The 17,099-nt window shown below is 40.2% G+C and overlaps 1 protein-coding gene across 1 annotated transcript in view; it reads right to left on the bottom strand.

Moving 5' to 3' along the window:
- LOC147021883 (SH3 domain-binding protein 4-like) overlaps positions 1–17,099 on the bottom strand; it is a 63,141-nt gene that overhangs the window by 2,187 nt on the left and 43,855 nt on the right. Inside the window, exons 2-4 of the mRNA XM_085892309.1 lie at positions 12,139–12,272; positions 5,721–8,593; positions 75–260 (exon numbers count right to left, since the gene is read on the bottom strand). Of these exons, the coding sequence (XP_085748435.1) occupies positions 75–260; positions 5,721–8,593; positions 12,139–12,256 (3,177 nt within the window). The 5' untranslated portion in view covers positions 12,257–12,272. The remainder of the gene's footprint in view (positions 1–74; positions 261–5,720; positions 8,594–12,138; positions 12,273–17,099) is intronic.

Here is a 17,099-nt window from a genome sequence, read left to right as displayed (position 1 = left end):
GTTTGAATACAGTACCAGTGTGCTCCAAAACCCTATTTTTTTTGGTTAATTCCATGTTGGTTCCTGTGCCTTACCTCAGAAGGCACCAGGCCATTCTTGCTGTGAGGAGATTCATAAGCCTCGGCCTCTGTGGGTGAGAGGCAAGCAAGTACTGCAGCGAGATGTTTCCATTGGGCGCCCACCTGCACAGCCAGTGTTAGGAGCATGGAGTCCAGCAGACAGCGGATGAAAATTGCTTGCAAGTTCAACTTCAGTAAAGCCTGCACAAAAAAGGTGGGGACAAATCCATGAAGTTTTTTTTTTCATTTGTTTTTTGCTTAATTTTATATATTTTTATTTTTTTGCATTTTTCAATCTTAATCATTTTACTTAATTTTATTTTTATTTTTTACTTCTTTCTTACTTTTTCAATCTTAATCAAACAATCAAAAAGCATGCACCGCTTATGTTAAAGCAATATGCAATAAAATGTTAAAGAACATTCAACCAGCAAAACTTGTGACTCAAAACTTGTCTTCTGATAATGGGCACATTAATGCACATCAACTTGTCCCACTCAGCTGTTGAATTAATACAAGGTGGGGTTGACTCTGCCTGTCATCCTTCTGAGGTTGGCAAAATGAGTGCCAGCATGCTGGTATCCTGTGTCGGAGTGGCGACCCGTCCAGGATTGTACCCAATAGCCAAGGAGACCGCTTAGATAGCACCAACGCTCTGCATAGAGTATGGTCTCAATGGATGGATGGATGGATAGATGGATACTCTCTTACAGAGCATCAGTGCTGCTAAAGTCGTTTCTTGGCAATGGTTATACTGGGTGGTTTGCCATTGCCTTCCCTGCAGTAAATATGGCAGGTTTGGATTCCTGATGAGATTGAATGTATATAAAATTGCTTTTCTCATTCAGTGCCAGCAGAGGGCAATGCATCTCGACTTATGTTGTACTTGGAATTGGAAGCAAAATCAGGCTTTTCAATTTATCTTAGCTAGTGTGACAGATCCACTTAATTTTTTGAATAGACTAGACTGTTGTGGCCAATTTCCTTTCTTTTAGTTAGCCACAGAGATGTCAATAAGTCACTTGAGCCAAGTTTCAAGTAAGCCTCAAGTCACCGTAGTATTACTTCAACTTGTAAAGTCCCACATTTATTTATAAATCTTTCCAAGGAACTTACTTCTCCAGGTAAATTTTCAAGTGACGAATGAAATTTGATGTGGTTGAAAAACCATTACATATTTTTGTACAACATTTTAGTCACAGAGCATTTCTTTTTATGGCTGAACTGTCAAAAGTTTTATATCTGAATGAGACCACTTTGGGAATGTTTGCCACCATCATGAATAAAAGGAAACCACACCTGTGCAGCTTATAAGCCAGCCTGGTGATTAGCCATCAGTGCATGCATGCATGCAAGGGAAGAAGGAATGGGTAAGGAGATTTTATATCCTCGTGGAGGATCTCTAAGTCTTACTCACGTTGTTGTTCTTGTGGACTTTTTTGTTTCACAGCGTACAGTTTTCATCGAAACTTCCTGAAACTTGGCATATATATGTAAAAATACCCTGCGCAGACAGTAACCATCTCCGATTTTGAAAATTCCTCCGAGAAAAAAAAAGTTATGACGTCAAAATATCTCCGCTAATGGAAATTGCCAAAAAAATTTAACTCCGAAACTAGGCAAGCTTATTGAATTCTGTTTGCGGTAATCGAACAGGGCATTAGCAGAGATGGATTACCACACATATGATACATCACTATGACGTCATATCAATTTTTATGACGTCATTCCTATTTTTGACGTTTTTTGTTTCATTTGTTTCACAGCCTACAGTTTTCATCGAAACTTCCTGAAACTTGGCATTTATATGTAAAAATACCCTGCACAGACAGTAACCATCGCCGATTTTGAAAATTCCTTCTGGAAAAAAAGTTGTGACGGCAAAATATCTCCGCTAATGGAAATCGCCGAAAAAATTATCTCCGAAACTAGGCAAGTTTTTTGAATTTTGTTTGTGGGAATCGAACAGGGCATTAGCAGAGATGAATTACCGCACATATGATACATCACTATGACGTCATATCAATTTTTATGACATCATTCCTATTTTTTTTACATTTTTTGTTTCACAACCCAGAGTTTTCATCGGATCTTCGTGAAACTTGCCATGTATATGCAGAAAGCCCACACGCAGGCAGTAACCATCTCCAATTTTGGAAATTCTTCCTAGAAAAAAAAGTTGACGTCATACTATCGCCGCTAATGGAAATCGCCTATACCATTATCTCCGAAACTAGGCAAGCTGTTTGAAGTTTGTTTGTGGGAATCAAGCCGGGCATTAGCACAGATAATTTATCGCAAACCTGATTCATCACAATGATGTCATATTCGTTTTTATGATGTCATTAAGAGGACGAGGATCTTAGCTCATTCGAGCTTGTTATAATTCACTTGTATATTTATTATGGATGTTAAAATGAAATGTATAAACTAATTTACTTTAATTGCTGTGTTTAAGATGCCATACATTCTTATGTTTTCCTTCAAAAAAGATGTCATTAAATAATTTGCAACCAGATATCTGCAACCACAAAGTGATCACCATGGGCAAGCCTCCCTTTACCCTTGGCGATTGCCCGCAACTTACCCGCCACTTACCCTTGGCCCATGATCCACAAATGGCCATAGATTTTTTTCGGACCACCATATGACCTTGACTTTCAACATTTTGGGATAGAGTCTAAATGAAGAAAATGTATCTCCATCTAAAATCTATCTTAAAACTTAACGTCATGAAATTGGATGAAAATTATTCAAGTTATGATCAAAAAGGTGTTTTTTGTTAATTCGCTCACAATCCCCCAAAATAGGTCAAGTACACATATCAAATATCAGGTGCACAACTTCAGTGCAGACCCACTATTATGATGCAAGAACATCTTAGAAGGCCAAGCGGTCTTTGAGATCCTGCAATGGCAAAATTGAGCGATGACAAAAATAAACCAATGTCACCCGCAGGGTGACCCGTATCTTGCCAAAAGGTGACCACGTGTGACTTCTTTAAGGTCACACTGAGGTGAACAAAGCTGCTATCCACCAGGAGCGACTCCTTGAGGAATATCTGCCTACGAGAGATTCCGATGAGAATCGTTCTACAGAGTAACCATGAAAAATATGCGTTTGCCTCATAACCTCACCAAATTACGTAATAATGTCTCAAGCTTGACATATCTAGAAAGCACTCATCGAGGTGTTCAATTTGAGGTACTACACGATATGGTTCCTAAAACTTGAAAATTTGACCTTGGGGTCAAATATGTTTGACCTGAGGCGCTAACCATGAAGGTCAAGGCCAATCGCCACCAAAAACTAATCAGCTGAGCGCCAGACCATGAACTATATTCCCATGAAGTTTGAAGACGATCCGATCAAAATTACTCAAAAAATAAGGGTTTCGTCGACTCCCCTGATTTGCGACAAAGTGACCTTGACCTTTGACCTTGACCTTCACAATTTTATGCGCTGAAAGGGACCTCTATAGGCCTCTGATATGCGAAGTTACAAAAATTTCCAATGATAACTGTGCTTTGCAGAATTTTTTATACGTGATTACAGACAAACAAAATAAAAAAATAAAAAAACATACAAGCTGACTTACATATCTTGCAAAAACTTCGTTTTGGCAAGATAAAAATGCATTATTTTTGTCAGACCACCATTTGACCTTGACCTTTAACCCTTTAACTGAGCTATTGAGAGAGGGTAGTTTTGTTCTGATCAGACAAACCAGAGTCGAGTTGTGCTGAAACTGTTAAAATGTCTATAATTGGGTCATGGCCTTAAAATTGGGTGAAGGTTAAAATATTACATCAACCCCATGTACCTTTTATTCCCATTATTGAGGCAAAATTTAATTCCAAAAGTCCCAGCCAAAGATGAAACTCGGGCATTGGAAAAAAAAGAGAAGAACAAAAACCTAAATTGTGGTTTAGTACTCCGAGGAATGTAAGGCTTTGACCTTTAACCCAGAGTGGTATGATGTAAATTAAGCTTAAATGTGCCTTGTTCTGGGCTATTTAGAGAAAGCAAATTTCATTCTGATCAGATAAACCTTAGTCAAATTTTGGTGGAAAATGTTAAAATGTCTATAATTGGGTCATGACCTTAGAATTAGGTCAGGATCAATAAATGATTTCAACCCCGCATACTTTATATTACCATTATTGAGGAAACATTTCATTCAGAAAGTCCTCGGACATTGGCAGAAAAAAAAATGGAGAAAAACCTATATGGTAGTTTAATACTCTAAGGTGTGGGTGTAAGACCTTGCCCTTTAACCCGGGAGAGGAGGGGGGGGTATGATGTAAATAAAGTGTAAATGTGCCTTGTTCTAGGCTATATAGACAGGGCAATTTCATTCCGATCGGACAAACCTTAGTCGAGTTCTGGTGAAAAATGTTAAAACGTCTATAATTAGGTCATGACTAAACATTAGGTCAAAGTCAAAAAATAGGTCAACCCCACACAATATATTTACATAATTGGTGCAAAATTTCATCCAAGCCAGCTCTGAGATACAGTTTGGAAATTTGGAGTGTTGAGAGTGCTGGAACAACAACAACAAAAAAATAAGAATTACCTTTTTTCCTAAATGGTTGTTTAGTACTCCTCTGGGTCTAATAAACTCTGTTGTACCACAAAAAACTGGGGGTGCCAATTGTGGAAACAAGCCCTAAGACAGCAATAATCCTTCCCCTATGCTGTAGGTGAAGGCTTAATTATATATTGACGAAGTTGAAATAATCCAAGTCAACTGACATATTTTAATCATTACAAAATCTATATATCAGGTCGGGGCGTGCATGCAGTTACCGATCAGGGGCCAAGTTTCCCTGACTCAGTTCGTTCATTGTTTGGAAAAAGTTTTTTTTCCATGTTGGGAAGACTGGTGTTTGCTGCTTAGACATTGTGTGCTGTCTGGAGAGTGAGCACTCCCTTTAACCTCAGTAGCGAGTGACATGTGACGTGTGAGCGCTGACTTGCTGCACATGCATACGTACATGGTACATGTCATTGACCGAACTGTACATGCCCACAAATGAAAATTCACCATTTATTTTAACCCCTGTTTTAAATTCAATGTTTATTCAACGATTATGTTCCGAGCATTGTTAACAAGTCATTATAAACTCAAGTTGCAAGTAAGAAACAAGTCCCTCGATACCAAATCCCAAGTCTGAGTCTTGTCGCACGTCACAAAATTTTGCGACTCGATTCGCCAACTCTGGTTAGCTGTATAACTCACACTACACATTGTCGATTGCAAATACTGGGTTGTGATGATATAGCACAAGCATGATGGGGAAAAAAGCCTCTTCCTGTATCTTTTAGTACCTTGAACATTCTTTGTAAAGATAGGAAGTTGATTGTTATGGGTACAATAATATTAATGGATTATATATTCCGATGTCGAGATTTCTATATTCTGGTGTCTACATACCATATTAAACACAAAGCAGTGATGTCTCTCACCTATGATAGCAGCTGTATGCAAGTACTCTCATTCACTGAGCACAGCTGCATGCAATTGGCAACATCATATTAAACTCACTGCCATTCATGTCTCTCAGCTAATGCTGCACACATCCTGATATCAGTTATTCAGTGTTATTTCATCATACAAGATAAAAATTATACTATTTCTTTAAAATTTGCACTCACAGTGAAAAGCTCTTTTGGGAAAGACCGCCGTGGCCTGAGCTCCTGGCTGTTGCAGTCCTTGCGTAATTTATCGAGTACAGCAGCAACATTCTCTGCCTCATTCTTTTCTGCAAGCCTCGGGGACATATCCAATTCATTTTTGTTGTAACCAAGTGCATGTGCCAGCATCTTCCAGTCAGCAACACCCTCTGAGACTGTGGCACGTAGCGTCACATAGCTATATGTCAGGTGACGGCAAGGCCGCAAAAGGAGGTCCAGAAGAATGCCTGTGGAAAGTGGAACATTGTTCGGACAACGCTTGGAAAGTTGAGGTTCAAGAACTTTGACATTTTTGCAATGAACCAAGCCAAGGCGTCCTGTCACATAAGCCACAAACCATTGCTTGACTTTGCGGTGACCACGCACTTGCAGACGCTCTTCACTCAGCAGACCAAACACATCTCCCTTTCGGTATTCTAGCAGGTAAGGTGACTTATTTTGCCGTGAAATTGTGCATAGGGCTATGGCGTAACGGGGCAGCACCATGGAGCGGTCTTGGAATATGGGTGCTTTGATTGGTGGCAGTGGTGGTGGTGGTGGTGGTGGTGGTGGTGGTGGTGGTGGTGATGGTGTTGAACTTTGAGTTTTAACAGAGTTTTGTTCACGCCGCTTTAAGAAACGTCTTTGTGATGAGCTCTTACTTTTGGATAATACTCTTGTTGGAGCAGCAACAGAAAACTGAGAAAGGAGGTCACCGGATTGATCACGAATTTGAACTCTTAATGAGAAGTGAGGCCAGGCTGATTCTCCTTGTAGTCTTATAGGAAAAAGTAACCTGCAAACACGACCCAAACGAAGATGGAAGCTTCGAACAGACCTGCTTTTCTCAACCAGTTGGACAATAGATTCACTGGCAAAAAGAGAGAGCTCCAAATCTTGTGGATTACTCAGCACAAATTCGTGTTTTCCCCACAACATTAAGTTGTCAGATTTAGCACCTTTCTTCGATTTTCCTTCATGGGCTGCATCACACAGTGGCATCGTCCGTGGTGCTTCCTGATGCCCAAATATGGCCAAAATTGCGGTGAATGAATGTGGAAGTTGTGCTGGTCCATAAAGACCCACGGTCAGCTTCCTGTGGAGAAAGTTCCAAACTCCAGTTTTTTGTGCTGGTGCTCCGCTTGGCTCTGATTGCCTGAATGCTAGTTGCTGATGAATGTTTTGTTCAAAATCAATGTTGATCAATTTTTCACAAACTACCTTGCTTTCCTCTTGGACTGCATTCACTTTGGAAAGTGGGCTTGAGTCTTGAGCAGGATTACTGCAGTTAGTCATCACTGTGTCAAATGTTTTTATTCTAGCTACCACTACTACATATGTGGACTGCAATGTAGACTTTAAAAACACCTGAAGCAAATCTCCATGAATGCATGGATCAGGAAGTGGTTGAAAAGGGCCATCTTGGCTTGTGCCAGTGAAGCACACAATTTCAGTGGCATCTTGGCTTTCAGTATCTGGCTTTACAGTTGCTGATACTTTCATCTCCAGCATGGGTGGCTTGAGAGGAGGAGGATCTCCAAGAAAGACCTGGAGAAGTGGTGTGATTACTGTGCTGCAGTGGCCACTCAGCTTAAGCGGGGGGTCCAGTAGAGCTTTTAAAGAGACCTGTCGTGTCCCACCTGGCCAAATGTGACCTGCAGGCACATGCAAGGTGATAGATGTGTCCGGTATCTGTACTGAGCCACCTGCTGAATCGAGGTGTCCTGAAGTTTGGACAATCAATGGCTGATGGGGAATGCTCGCAGGAGTTTTTCCAAGATCAGTGCAGGAACGGGTGAGCTGACGATGCTTCAACCAGGCTTCACGAAAAGCTTGCCGATTGTCTTGCAAGAGCTCAGGCTTTGAGGTGCATGCAAGGCCAATGGGACTGAAAGTTCCCTCTGAGCAGTACCCATTGATCATTTCCTTTGTTGCAAACAACTCAGCCAAGCTTTTAGATCGCTGTCTTGGCTCTGACGATCTATGAGGTGGCTCAATCATAGGACTCAATAAATTATCGACAGACTTGTTATTCTCGGTCCAGTCCCTTGAGAAAGGAGATCCGTACAAACTAATCAAGTCCTCTTTGCCTATAAACCTTTCTTTTACCACTGGAGATGTAACCTGAATCATAGATGGGTCAGGGGTCGCTAGCATTGTATCACTTATATCGATCAGAGGATCATCCAATAAGTTATTTTCAGAAGTTTCACTGAATGTATTTGGAGAATCATTTACATTCATATGATTTAGAAAAGGGTTTGAAATGGCAGCAATCCTCCAAAATGGGTTGCTTGTACCTGACACAGTCATTCTTCTCTCTAATGTGCTGGAAAAAGCAGTCCGTACATCTGTACGGTTTACACTTGAGCATCTTTGATGGTTATTCATTGTAGGAAACGCATCATTTTCTTCTGCAACATTTGTCATTTTAGGCTCAAATGCCAAATCTATTAGAAGTTCGTTGTGTCTTCCCTCTTGGTGATTCACTGGGCTGTGCTGTTCATCATCTTGAGTCTTGACTAAATTACTTGTGGTGCTGTTGATGCTTAAAGGGGATGCTGTTTTTCCAGAATCCTGCTCCTTGGTCAAGTGTACATCATCACTGTCCCAGAAGTTGTCGACCATACCAGAGTCTGCGAGTATGGTCCGTTGCAGGCCCCCATTCATGACGGGCCGCACATGCGATGCGGGGATGTAGCCTGCATTGTGATTGTTCCGGGCATACCACCAAGCTGGGCCCGATGAGTCCAGCACATAAAGGTGTTCACCTCGAGAGAAGCAAAGCGTTGCCAATGTGTTGGCTGTGTGATCCTGAATTGCTACTACCTCCTGGAGGCAAAAGGGTGCAGGACCTACAAAGGCAGGGGAGTGGAAAAAAGAACATAAAGAGCAAGAAAAAACAAATTAAATATTTATTTATGAGTACGTGACAGAACTACTGTATTCTCTAAAAAAACATACACCACTTAATTCAGTATAAATCTACTGTACAACACACTAAAAGGCTCACAGGATAGACTAAAGACATTCACACTCGTCTTTTAGCTGTCCAACCTGGGTTTGAATGTCAACCCAGCAAAAAATAATACTGTCAGCAGAGCGAGACATCAGTGTGTGCGCCGTCCGTTGCACGGGTGTTTATTTGAAGTATCTATCTGCCAGCACTGGTCAGTGGTGGTTGTTGGAATCCCCCAGTGTCTATCATAAAAAGTGGGTGAGTTATCGCCACCACCTTGAACAAATTCTAAATTCCTGCCACCTTCACTCAAGCATCATGCCTTGTCAGCCAGTTATAGTCTTCACAGTTTAAAAAAGTTTCTATGTTTGAAGCACACATTATTGTTTGCCACATAATGGAAATATTTAAATTATCTGAATTTGTTTTTCTGTCACTCTGGATCTACTTTCACACTCTGCTGAGATTCATTCAAGTACAAGGAAAGATAAAAATAGGAGGAAGAAGGCTGTATGACTCGTCATACCTATGCTATATCAACATCACAGCATTCCCACTGACTCATTCAGTTAGTCAGTGTTGACCCCAAGCTGGAATTTGACCAGGGTACCACGACACAACTGCTTAATATTTTGGAAAGATGCAGTGAGAACTTTAACAACCACGTTCTAAATGCAGACGAGACAAGTGGCTTCACGTTCTAATGTGAAAGTCATCCAAACTTGAAACAACCCCACCCAACCTGCATGCACCTGGGGTGCACATACTGTATGTTTCTTACACAGCAAAGCAGGAGATGGTTTGTAAAGGTATGTCATTGGGACATTTAGGACAGTGCTGCATTCCTGGGTTTTATACAACTCTTGGGAAGACGGTCCTTATCCTGCCATGATGACAAACGCACTTTGCCATACTACACTGTGTACGTTGGTAATTTGATGACAACACGTTGAAAACTCTGGAACATCTTGGAGCATTGTGTAAAGGGCTAAGTTCAACAGATCATAACTCACCACTGAAGTTGCAACGATGCAATACTATGGTTGTTATCTTCTGGCATTTGTTATAAATGGAGCGTGATGACATCACGGTATTGGAGGTAAATTAAATGATCAAATTAGTAAATTTATTTCAGCTTTTCCTTGAGCCTTGACTAACGCTAAGCTTTTTATCGGTGTTTCTTCGATACCGAATGCATCCGCACATTCGGCATTTACTTGTTTTGCAACTTCAACAATGTTGAATGGATCGTTTCTTATGGATAAATGATTTGCTCTGAATGGTTTATTGTAGAGTAGAAGTGTTATCGTTTTGGTAGCCAAGACATTATAAATCTCATTTCAATTAAACGTCAAACCCATGCAAGAGCTATACCAAAAAAGGGAATCTGGTAGAGCTACTGACAACATGGTAGAGGGTTACAAGTGAAGAAGGCACAAGCATGTAAACAACATCATTGTGGCAAAGCAAAGTTCCAATGGGGTGCTCAAATGTTATGTGAACGACATACAATAGACTGACTAAGTCTAATGTTTTATTTATTACTAAACACACAAGTATATATAGGTAGTAAAAAAAAAAAATCATTTCAATGGTCTTACCACCATATATACTGGAAATAATATTTCTTGTATTATTTTAAAGTTAAAAGGTTGCCGTTCATTACCTCCACCACCGAAGGTCGATGGAGGTTATGTATTCATCCCTGTTTGCTACTTGGAGAAAAATTTATGTTCCCAAGTATGTTTGTCTGTCGCGTTTGTCTATGTCTGTCTGTCTGTCTGTCTGTTTGTCACACACAACTTTTCGCCCCAGTTTTCAAGCAATCATTCTGAATTATATTTTGAGAAACTTTGTGGACAGGTTGGGTGTGTGAAAAGGACTAATTAATTTAATTTTGGTGAAGATCCGAATCCGGATCCGCATTCGAGGATTTATCTCGTGATTCTTCACCACTGAGAGATGGGACAAAAAACTGCAGTATGTATAAAAGTTGTGGACGACTTGTGACAAAACGAGGTGGAAGAGTTGGTTATGTGACGATAACAAGCCAATTCGATTTTGGTTAAGGTCCGGATTTAGATTCGACCTATCAGAGGCATACAAAATTTTAACTGTTCAGCCTGGCAGAGATATGTGCTCTACCGAGTGCCGTTCCGTTTCGCCAAGTGTCACTCCATGAGTGATTTTTCATCTGTCCGTCTGTCTGTTTCACTGTGAGCACTATATCTCAAAAGGTTAAGAACGGATTCGGATGAAACTTGGTGGACAGGTTGGGTGTTTGAGAAGGACGAATTGGTTAGATTTTGGAAAAGATCCGAATCCGGATCCGGATATTACAAGTTTTCAAGCGATTCTTCACCATTGAGAGATATAGTCCAGCAGCGTAGTCTGATATTTCAGATCAATTGTTCAAATTTGCATAAAAGCACCAAAATTGGTGCACATGTAGAATAATGTATTCCGAACAATTCTAGATATGGAGCCACCCGAGATTTTGCTTTGGTCAGCTTTGGCTGACCTGACCAAAGCTGACCAGAGCAAAATCTCGGGTGACTCCATATCTAGAATTGTTCGGAATACAATATTCTACATGTGTACCAATTTTGGTGCTTTTATGCAAATTTGAACAATTGGTTTGCTATGCTGCAGTACTAATAGGGCCAAAATCAATATATAGCACGATTTCTCTAAAAGTTGTGGATTGATTATCACAAAACTTGTGGAGTAGTTTGGTAGGTTACGAGAACAATCCAATTGGCTTTTGGTGAAAGTCCTGCTGCAGATCCGGCCTCCAGGTGGGATACAAAAAATAAACTGTTCAGCCTAGCAGAGGTATGTGCTCTTCCAAGTGCAATTCTACTTAGACTACTGCTTCTCATTGGAAGATAATTTTTAAAGCCCTCACGAATAGAAGAAAGGTGGTAACGTCAGAAAGAAGAGAAGAAAACATTGACAGACATGGAAGACAGTTTGAGATAGTTGGTGGTGGAGGGCAGGGAAAAGGAAGATAGGAGAGACTTGGAGGCAGTTTCACAGACAAGATGAAAGGAGATTGGTTCAAATTTGCTGAAGCCTATAGATATTTGGATGGAAGCTGCAAAATAAAAACATGACCAAAGCTAAATCTCAAGAAATAGATCTATGTGCACAACAGCCCATAGAACTGTAGAAGTTGTGACTAATAATAAGATGATGTGCATAGTATTAACTAATTCCCCCCTTTTAAATAAACTGACCAAAGTGGTATTTCTCCCACAAGCAATCATCTTCCTGTGCACAACCAAAGCTCTTTGAGAGAGGAAGAAATTTGGTAAGAAGTCCCGAGGCCAATTTAAGGATGAATCGGACAATGAATTGCTTGCAACCAACCCTCCTACGTGTCAGTGGGAATTCATTTATGTGTGTAGCATGGTATGTGAGAGCAGCGGGTGGTCTTACCACCGTGTTTAGCAGAACCTTGGGAGGGATGTGGGTCACTGAAGTCAATGAGGTCTCCCTCTGATTTGCACCGGGTAAAGTCATTAGGATTGTCCCGATTAATCCTATTTGCTGCCATGGCTTTCCGTGCTGTCCTGTGAAGTGGAAGACAAATCATTGTTGGTGACAATTCAAACATATGCAGTGACTTTTCCATGATGTAAGATCAAGTAGTTAATGATATACATCGCATGACCTTTTCATTACTTTCCCTCAGCAAGAATGCCATCGTTTGAGGCAAAGGCAACAAGTCTCCAGTTATGTTTACAATACAGTTCATATTCACTGTAGGTTTTTCTTATCTGGAAGGAAGATGCATGATAATAGCAGATGTGATCAACTTTTCTACAAAATCCTAAGGAGACTTTATAAGTCACAAGTATTGCAGACAGAGTGCAGATAAGCAAGCTTTCTAATATAAATTGTACTGACAACCAGAGATGCCAGAGCGGGGTTGGGGGTGGGGTATTGAGAGGGGGCCATGGAGGGCAATTTCTCCTCCTGCCTTTTGCCAGGATGGGCAGGAGATGGTAGAGATTACCTTATCATGTGAATGCCAGAAAAGATCTGACGACATTGCTGAACTAACAGAGAGTGTAAGAGGTTTCTAAGAAGCATTATATCCGTGGACTACCAATAATTTTGGCCTCACAAGTCTTTCGGAGCTTTTATGAGGCAAACATCAAAATTTCCTCAAAAGGATTCACCGATTCCAATTTGTCCTGTATTTCGTCAATTTTCACTGTGATAATACAGCGCACCTCTCCTGGCAGTGAATGATGCTACCTGACAAGCCGACAGCTGCCATGGAGTTACGTAGGATAGCGGTTGTGCTTTTCAGTACACGACCACCAATTGATATGATTGATAATTCTCAGTATCGTGATTAATTAAAAGAATCTTACCACACATGGGCAATGGGCATGATCACATTTTGGGACCTTTTTGATGTTGCATGCACAACAGCGACTGGAGCACTTCTGTTTTGATCGCGAGCATCATGATGGATGTTTAATTTGTGGAATCAATTTCTTCTTCAATTTATAACTTGCTGTTTAACTCAAAATATTTATTTTCCACCCGAAAACAATAAAGGAAAGGATATGTTTGTATTATTTAGTTAATATTGTCTTTTTTCAAAACTGTTTTTTTTTTTGCCCTCAAATTCTGCCCCCCTTGCCCTTCTACTACTCTGGTGTCCCTGGCCACATAACTCTGGGTACCAGCAACATCTTAACGATGACACCACCTTTCTCAGAATACTCAGCAGGGCATTTCCTAACCTGAAATTTCCTCAAACCCATGGGGATGGTCCATGCTTTTATCCCTTGAATTGGTGAATGTCAAGCAAGGAAGTAGCACATACCATTTTAGTCTTTGTTATGACTTGGAGTGGGGTTGAACTGCCAACCTTCTAAACTTGGAGCAGACGCTTTTAGCCATTACACCACCGAGTCTGGTCGAAACATTACATACCACCGAGCCTTGCATAATACGAAGAAATAATAAAGCCTATGCAAACACTTTTACTGCATATTTTGTTGTTGCCCTCGCAATGCATTGACAGGATTTAATATATAGCGGTAATGTAGTCCAGACAGGCCAAGTGTGGATCACTATCTGAATTCGAAGGTCACAATTTCTCATTACTGGGACTAAATCATAATATGAAGTACTTACCATATTTAGACATAATACTTCAAAATGTTTAGTGACAAGATTGATTCAGACTCATCATAAATAATGTATCGCATGTTTTGCTTGTCGATGGTACTGTGGATTATAATTATTTTTCTTCATGGAAAGAAAATACACACGTTTATCATATATATATATATATATATATATATATATATATATATATATATATATATGTATATATATATATATATATATATATATATATATGTATATATATATATATATATATATATATATATATATATATATATATATATATATATTTGATCGAAACTGCTCTGACTCTCAGGTTCCTGCAAGCAAAAAGGAAAGCCAGCTTTATGCTTCACCCACCCCTTTTGAAAATGGTAATGTCATCTTGATGGATAAATCTGGCTTCTTGGCACTATTTTATAGGCAAAAATTGGTTTCCTGCCATTTCTGGATTCAATCCATTGATGCACCAGAATTTTGACACTTATCAGGGATTCTGATGTCATGATGGATTCAGTCCAGAATGACCCAACATATGACCCGTGCAAAATGGAACTTTATGTTTCCTTACTCCCACTTCTCTTGTATGTATATAAAATGTAGACTATTATGCTTTTGCAGATAGAATATACATGAACCTTCACAAAAGTAGTTTCCTAACTCAATAATCTGATGGAAAGAAAGTGAATTGTATCCAAACGACCCAGAAAACAATGAACTCTCAAAAACCTGGCTACAGACACTGATTACCGATATCGTCGAAGTATGCAATATAACGTACAAATTATCCAAAGTCAAAGGAAAACAAATAAGATAAAATGCTCCACTTGTATACAATTATCTACAGAGTTGTATACAGTTTATGACATTCAAACTCCTAGCAATGAAAGTTTTGGATCTGCTGCATCTTTTTAATTCCTCCCAAATAGAGCAGTGGAAAGACTGACATCCAACTCTCAAAATGACTCCATTTATGGATTTTGCATGCACACTCAATGAAAAAAGGCATTAACAACACACTGAATTTCTGTCAATCGTTTATAAAGGCCTCAAACTGTCATTACATCACCATGCATAATGAGCTTTCTATGTTATGGTTAAACAAAACTGAAGGCTTTAGGCATAAATTTACAAACAAAGACGGTGTGCTTTAAAACCAGACCAGTACCACCCAACACTTGGGCTAAAATAGGATAAACCCGAAAACTCATTCATTCATTTCTGTGCAGCACATGGCTGATCATTTGCAACATTTGTCATGTGTCCTGATGTGCTACATCAGTGACGCTGATGTAGTGGCCCATGTACGTCAAATGGGGAATTTGTTCGTTACTCAGGGTTCTGGAGATAACTGGCCACATTTTTACGAAAGATACGATGGCATCTTTAACCCGCTGGAGCCCACGAAATGTTCTGGGTGAACAAAAACCGATGACCCCTGGGGCTCTAGAGGGTTAAAGGGGAACCCAAACGCTCAGACCACCTCGACACTAATCTATCCCTTGATGCCCTACAAAACAGATATGATGTGTCTTTTTCTGATTTCTTAATGATAAAGTAGGTACATTTGCGATAAAAAAGAGAAATCTTATTCTGCTTCAGATTAGCCATGATGATACACCTGGAAGTAGACCACAAGATCCGTATTTTTTACGGGTGACATCGCGGTTCGATTTCACTCGAACGGTGAATAATTTTCGATTTTCCACAAATATGCCGAGTCGATGCATCCTTGGTGCTTGCAGTAATACAAACCGAGATGGTTTCGTTTGCCAGAAATTTTGTTGAGTTTACCAGACCCTGAGATATACAAATTTTGCCAGAATTTTGTTTGCCAGAAATACAAACCGAAAGACCCAAAGTTTGCTAAAAACTGGACGAGGTTTATTCGAAATACCAGAGTGTGGATCTGGCCTACAAAATGTTCGCTTTGGTCCTGGGAACATGTTACAGAGCACTGTTATGAAACAACAGAGATGGCTAGATCTTATGGTTATCCGCTATGATTGAGAGAGGATGCCATCCCATGATTAAGCAGAAGAAACAACCGTCGCTCAGAACTGTAACGCCATCTCTACTCAGATACTGGCACATATACATGGACGATTTGATCGATGAATCAAACACCTGTTGCCATTGCCTGGCAGTTACTACAAGAGCACCTGCTAATAATTGTCGAGAATCAACACAAATTTCTGCAAGTCAAACGAACCACTGTCTATTTATCGTGGAGAGAAAGTATGCACAGTATGCATCATCATCTACTCCTCCAAAAGGATTCGACTTAGGACGCAAAAACCTTTGTGACCACTTCACCCCCCAACTCCACAATGCACCATCAATCATCACCCCCACAATACCCACCACCATCCCACACCTCCACCACAATCCCCCATCCAATGAGGAGAGACGTCATCACCTCACGGACAAGACGGTGGGATACACCACGGACACAAATGGTATCCGGGAAAAGTATAAAACAGGATGATCCCGGAACATACAAGACACCTGGTCAGCTTGCGAAGGTGGGACAAAGCATTTGTCGCCAATTTTTTCCGTGATGCCATGCTGTCGGGCGATGACAGGTATTTCCGCTCGAGTAATATATAAACCGATTTATCAATGAATACAATATCCCTCCCTTATAAACCACTAATTGAAAGGAAAAATCAAACCCTGCAGAGCTGAAGTGATCATATGACCAGCGTTTTAATATTCCCAAACACTTCTGCCTTCTTCGACTGAATCGCTCACACAAAGCGCAAAATTGCATGGCTCCACAATTCCCCCAAAAGCGTTTCCATGACTAATTTTGTCTCCAATAGTTTCTTAAAAATACCACTGATCAGTTTCAACATTCTGAGAACCTTCAGAGTTGCAAATGATGGTTTGATCAGTATTGGAATCCGAACGCAACATGCACTGTTTCTCTATGTAAACCACCATTCGGATCAATATGGATTCCAGATGTGATGTCACTGGCAAAATTGAAAATCGACACTCCAGATATGGCTTTTTTTGACACGTTGTGATTGGAAAACATTTCAATTTTTTTTCCTTTAAATTAGACCATGATTAATGATTCTCAATGGTTTTCAGAAAAAATAATTGAGTTTGGGTTACCCTTTAATGTCCATCGACAAACAGCATCGCAATATGTGTCCTCTCGCTTAATGTCCTGCCAATCGATGGATGGCACACACATCGATGCATCACCCTATCAGTAATGCACCAATCGAACAGTTTAT

The sequence above is a fragment of the Eptatretus burgeri genome, chromosome 8 (genome assembly GCF_056783735.1).
Source record: "Eptatretus burgeri isolate ZD-2024b chromosome 8, Ebu_testis_v1, whole genome shotgun sequence".
Taxonomy (NCBI): Eukaryota; Metazoa; Chordata; class Myxini; order Myxiniformes; family Myxinidae; genus Eptatretus; species Eptatretus burgeri.
Note: the sequence above shows the minus strand (reverse complement) of the source record. Positions and strands in the feature narration are given on the sequence as shown.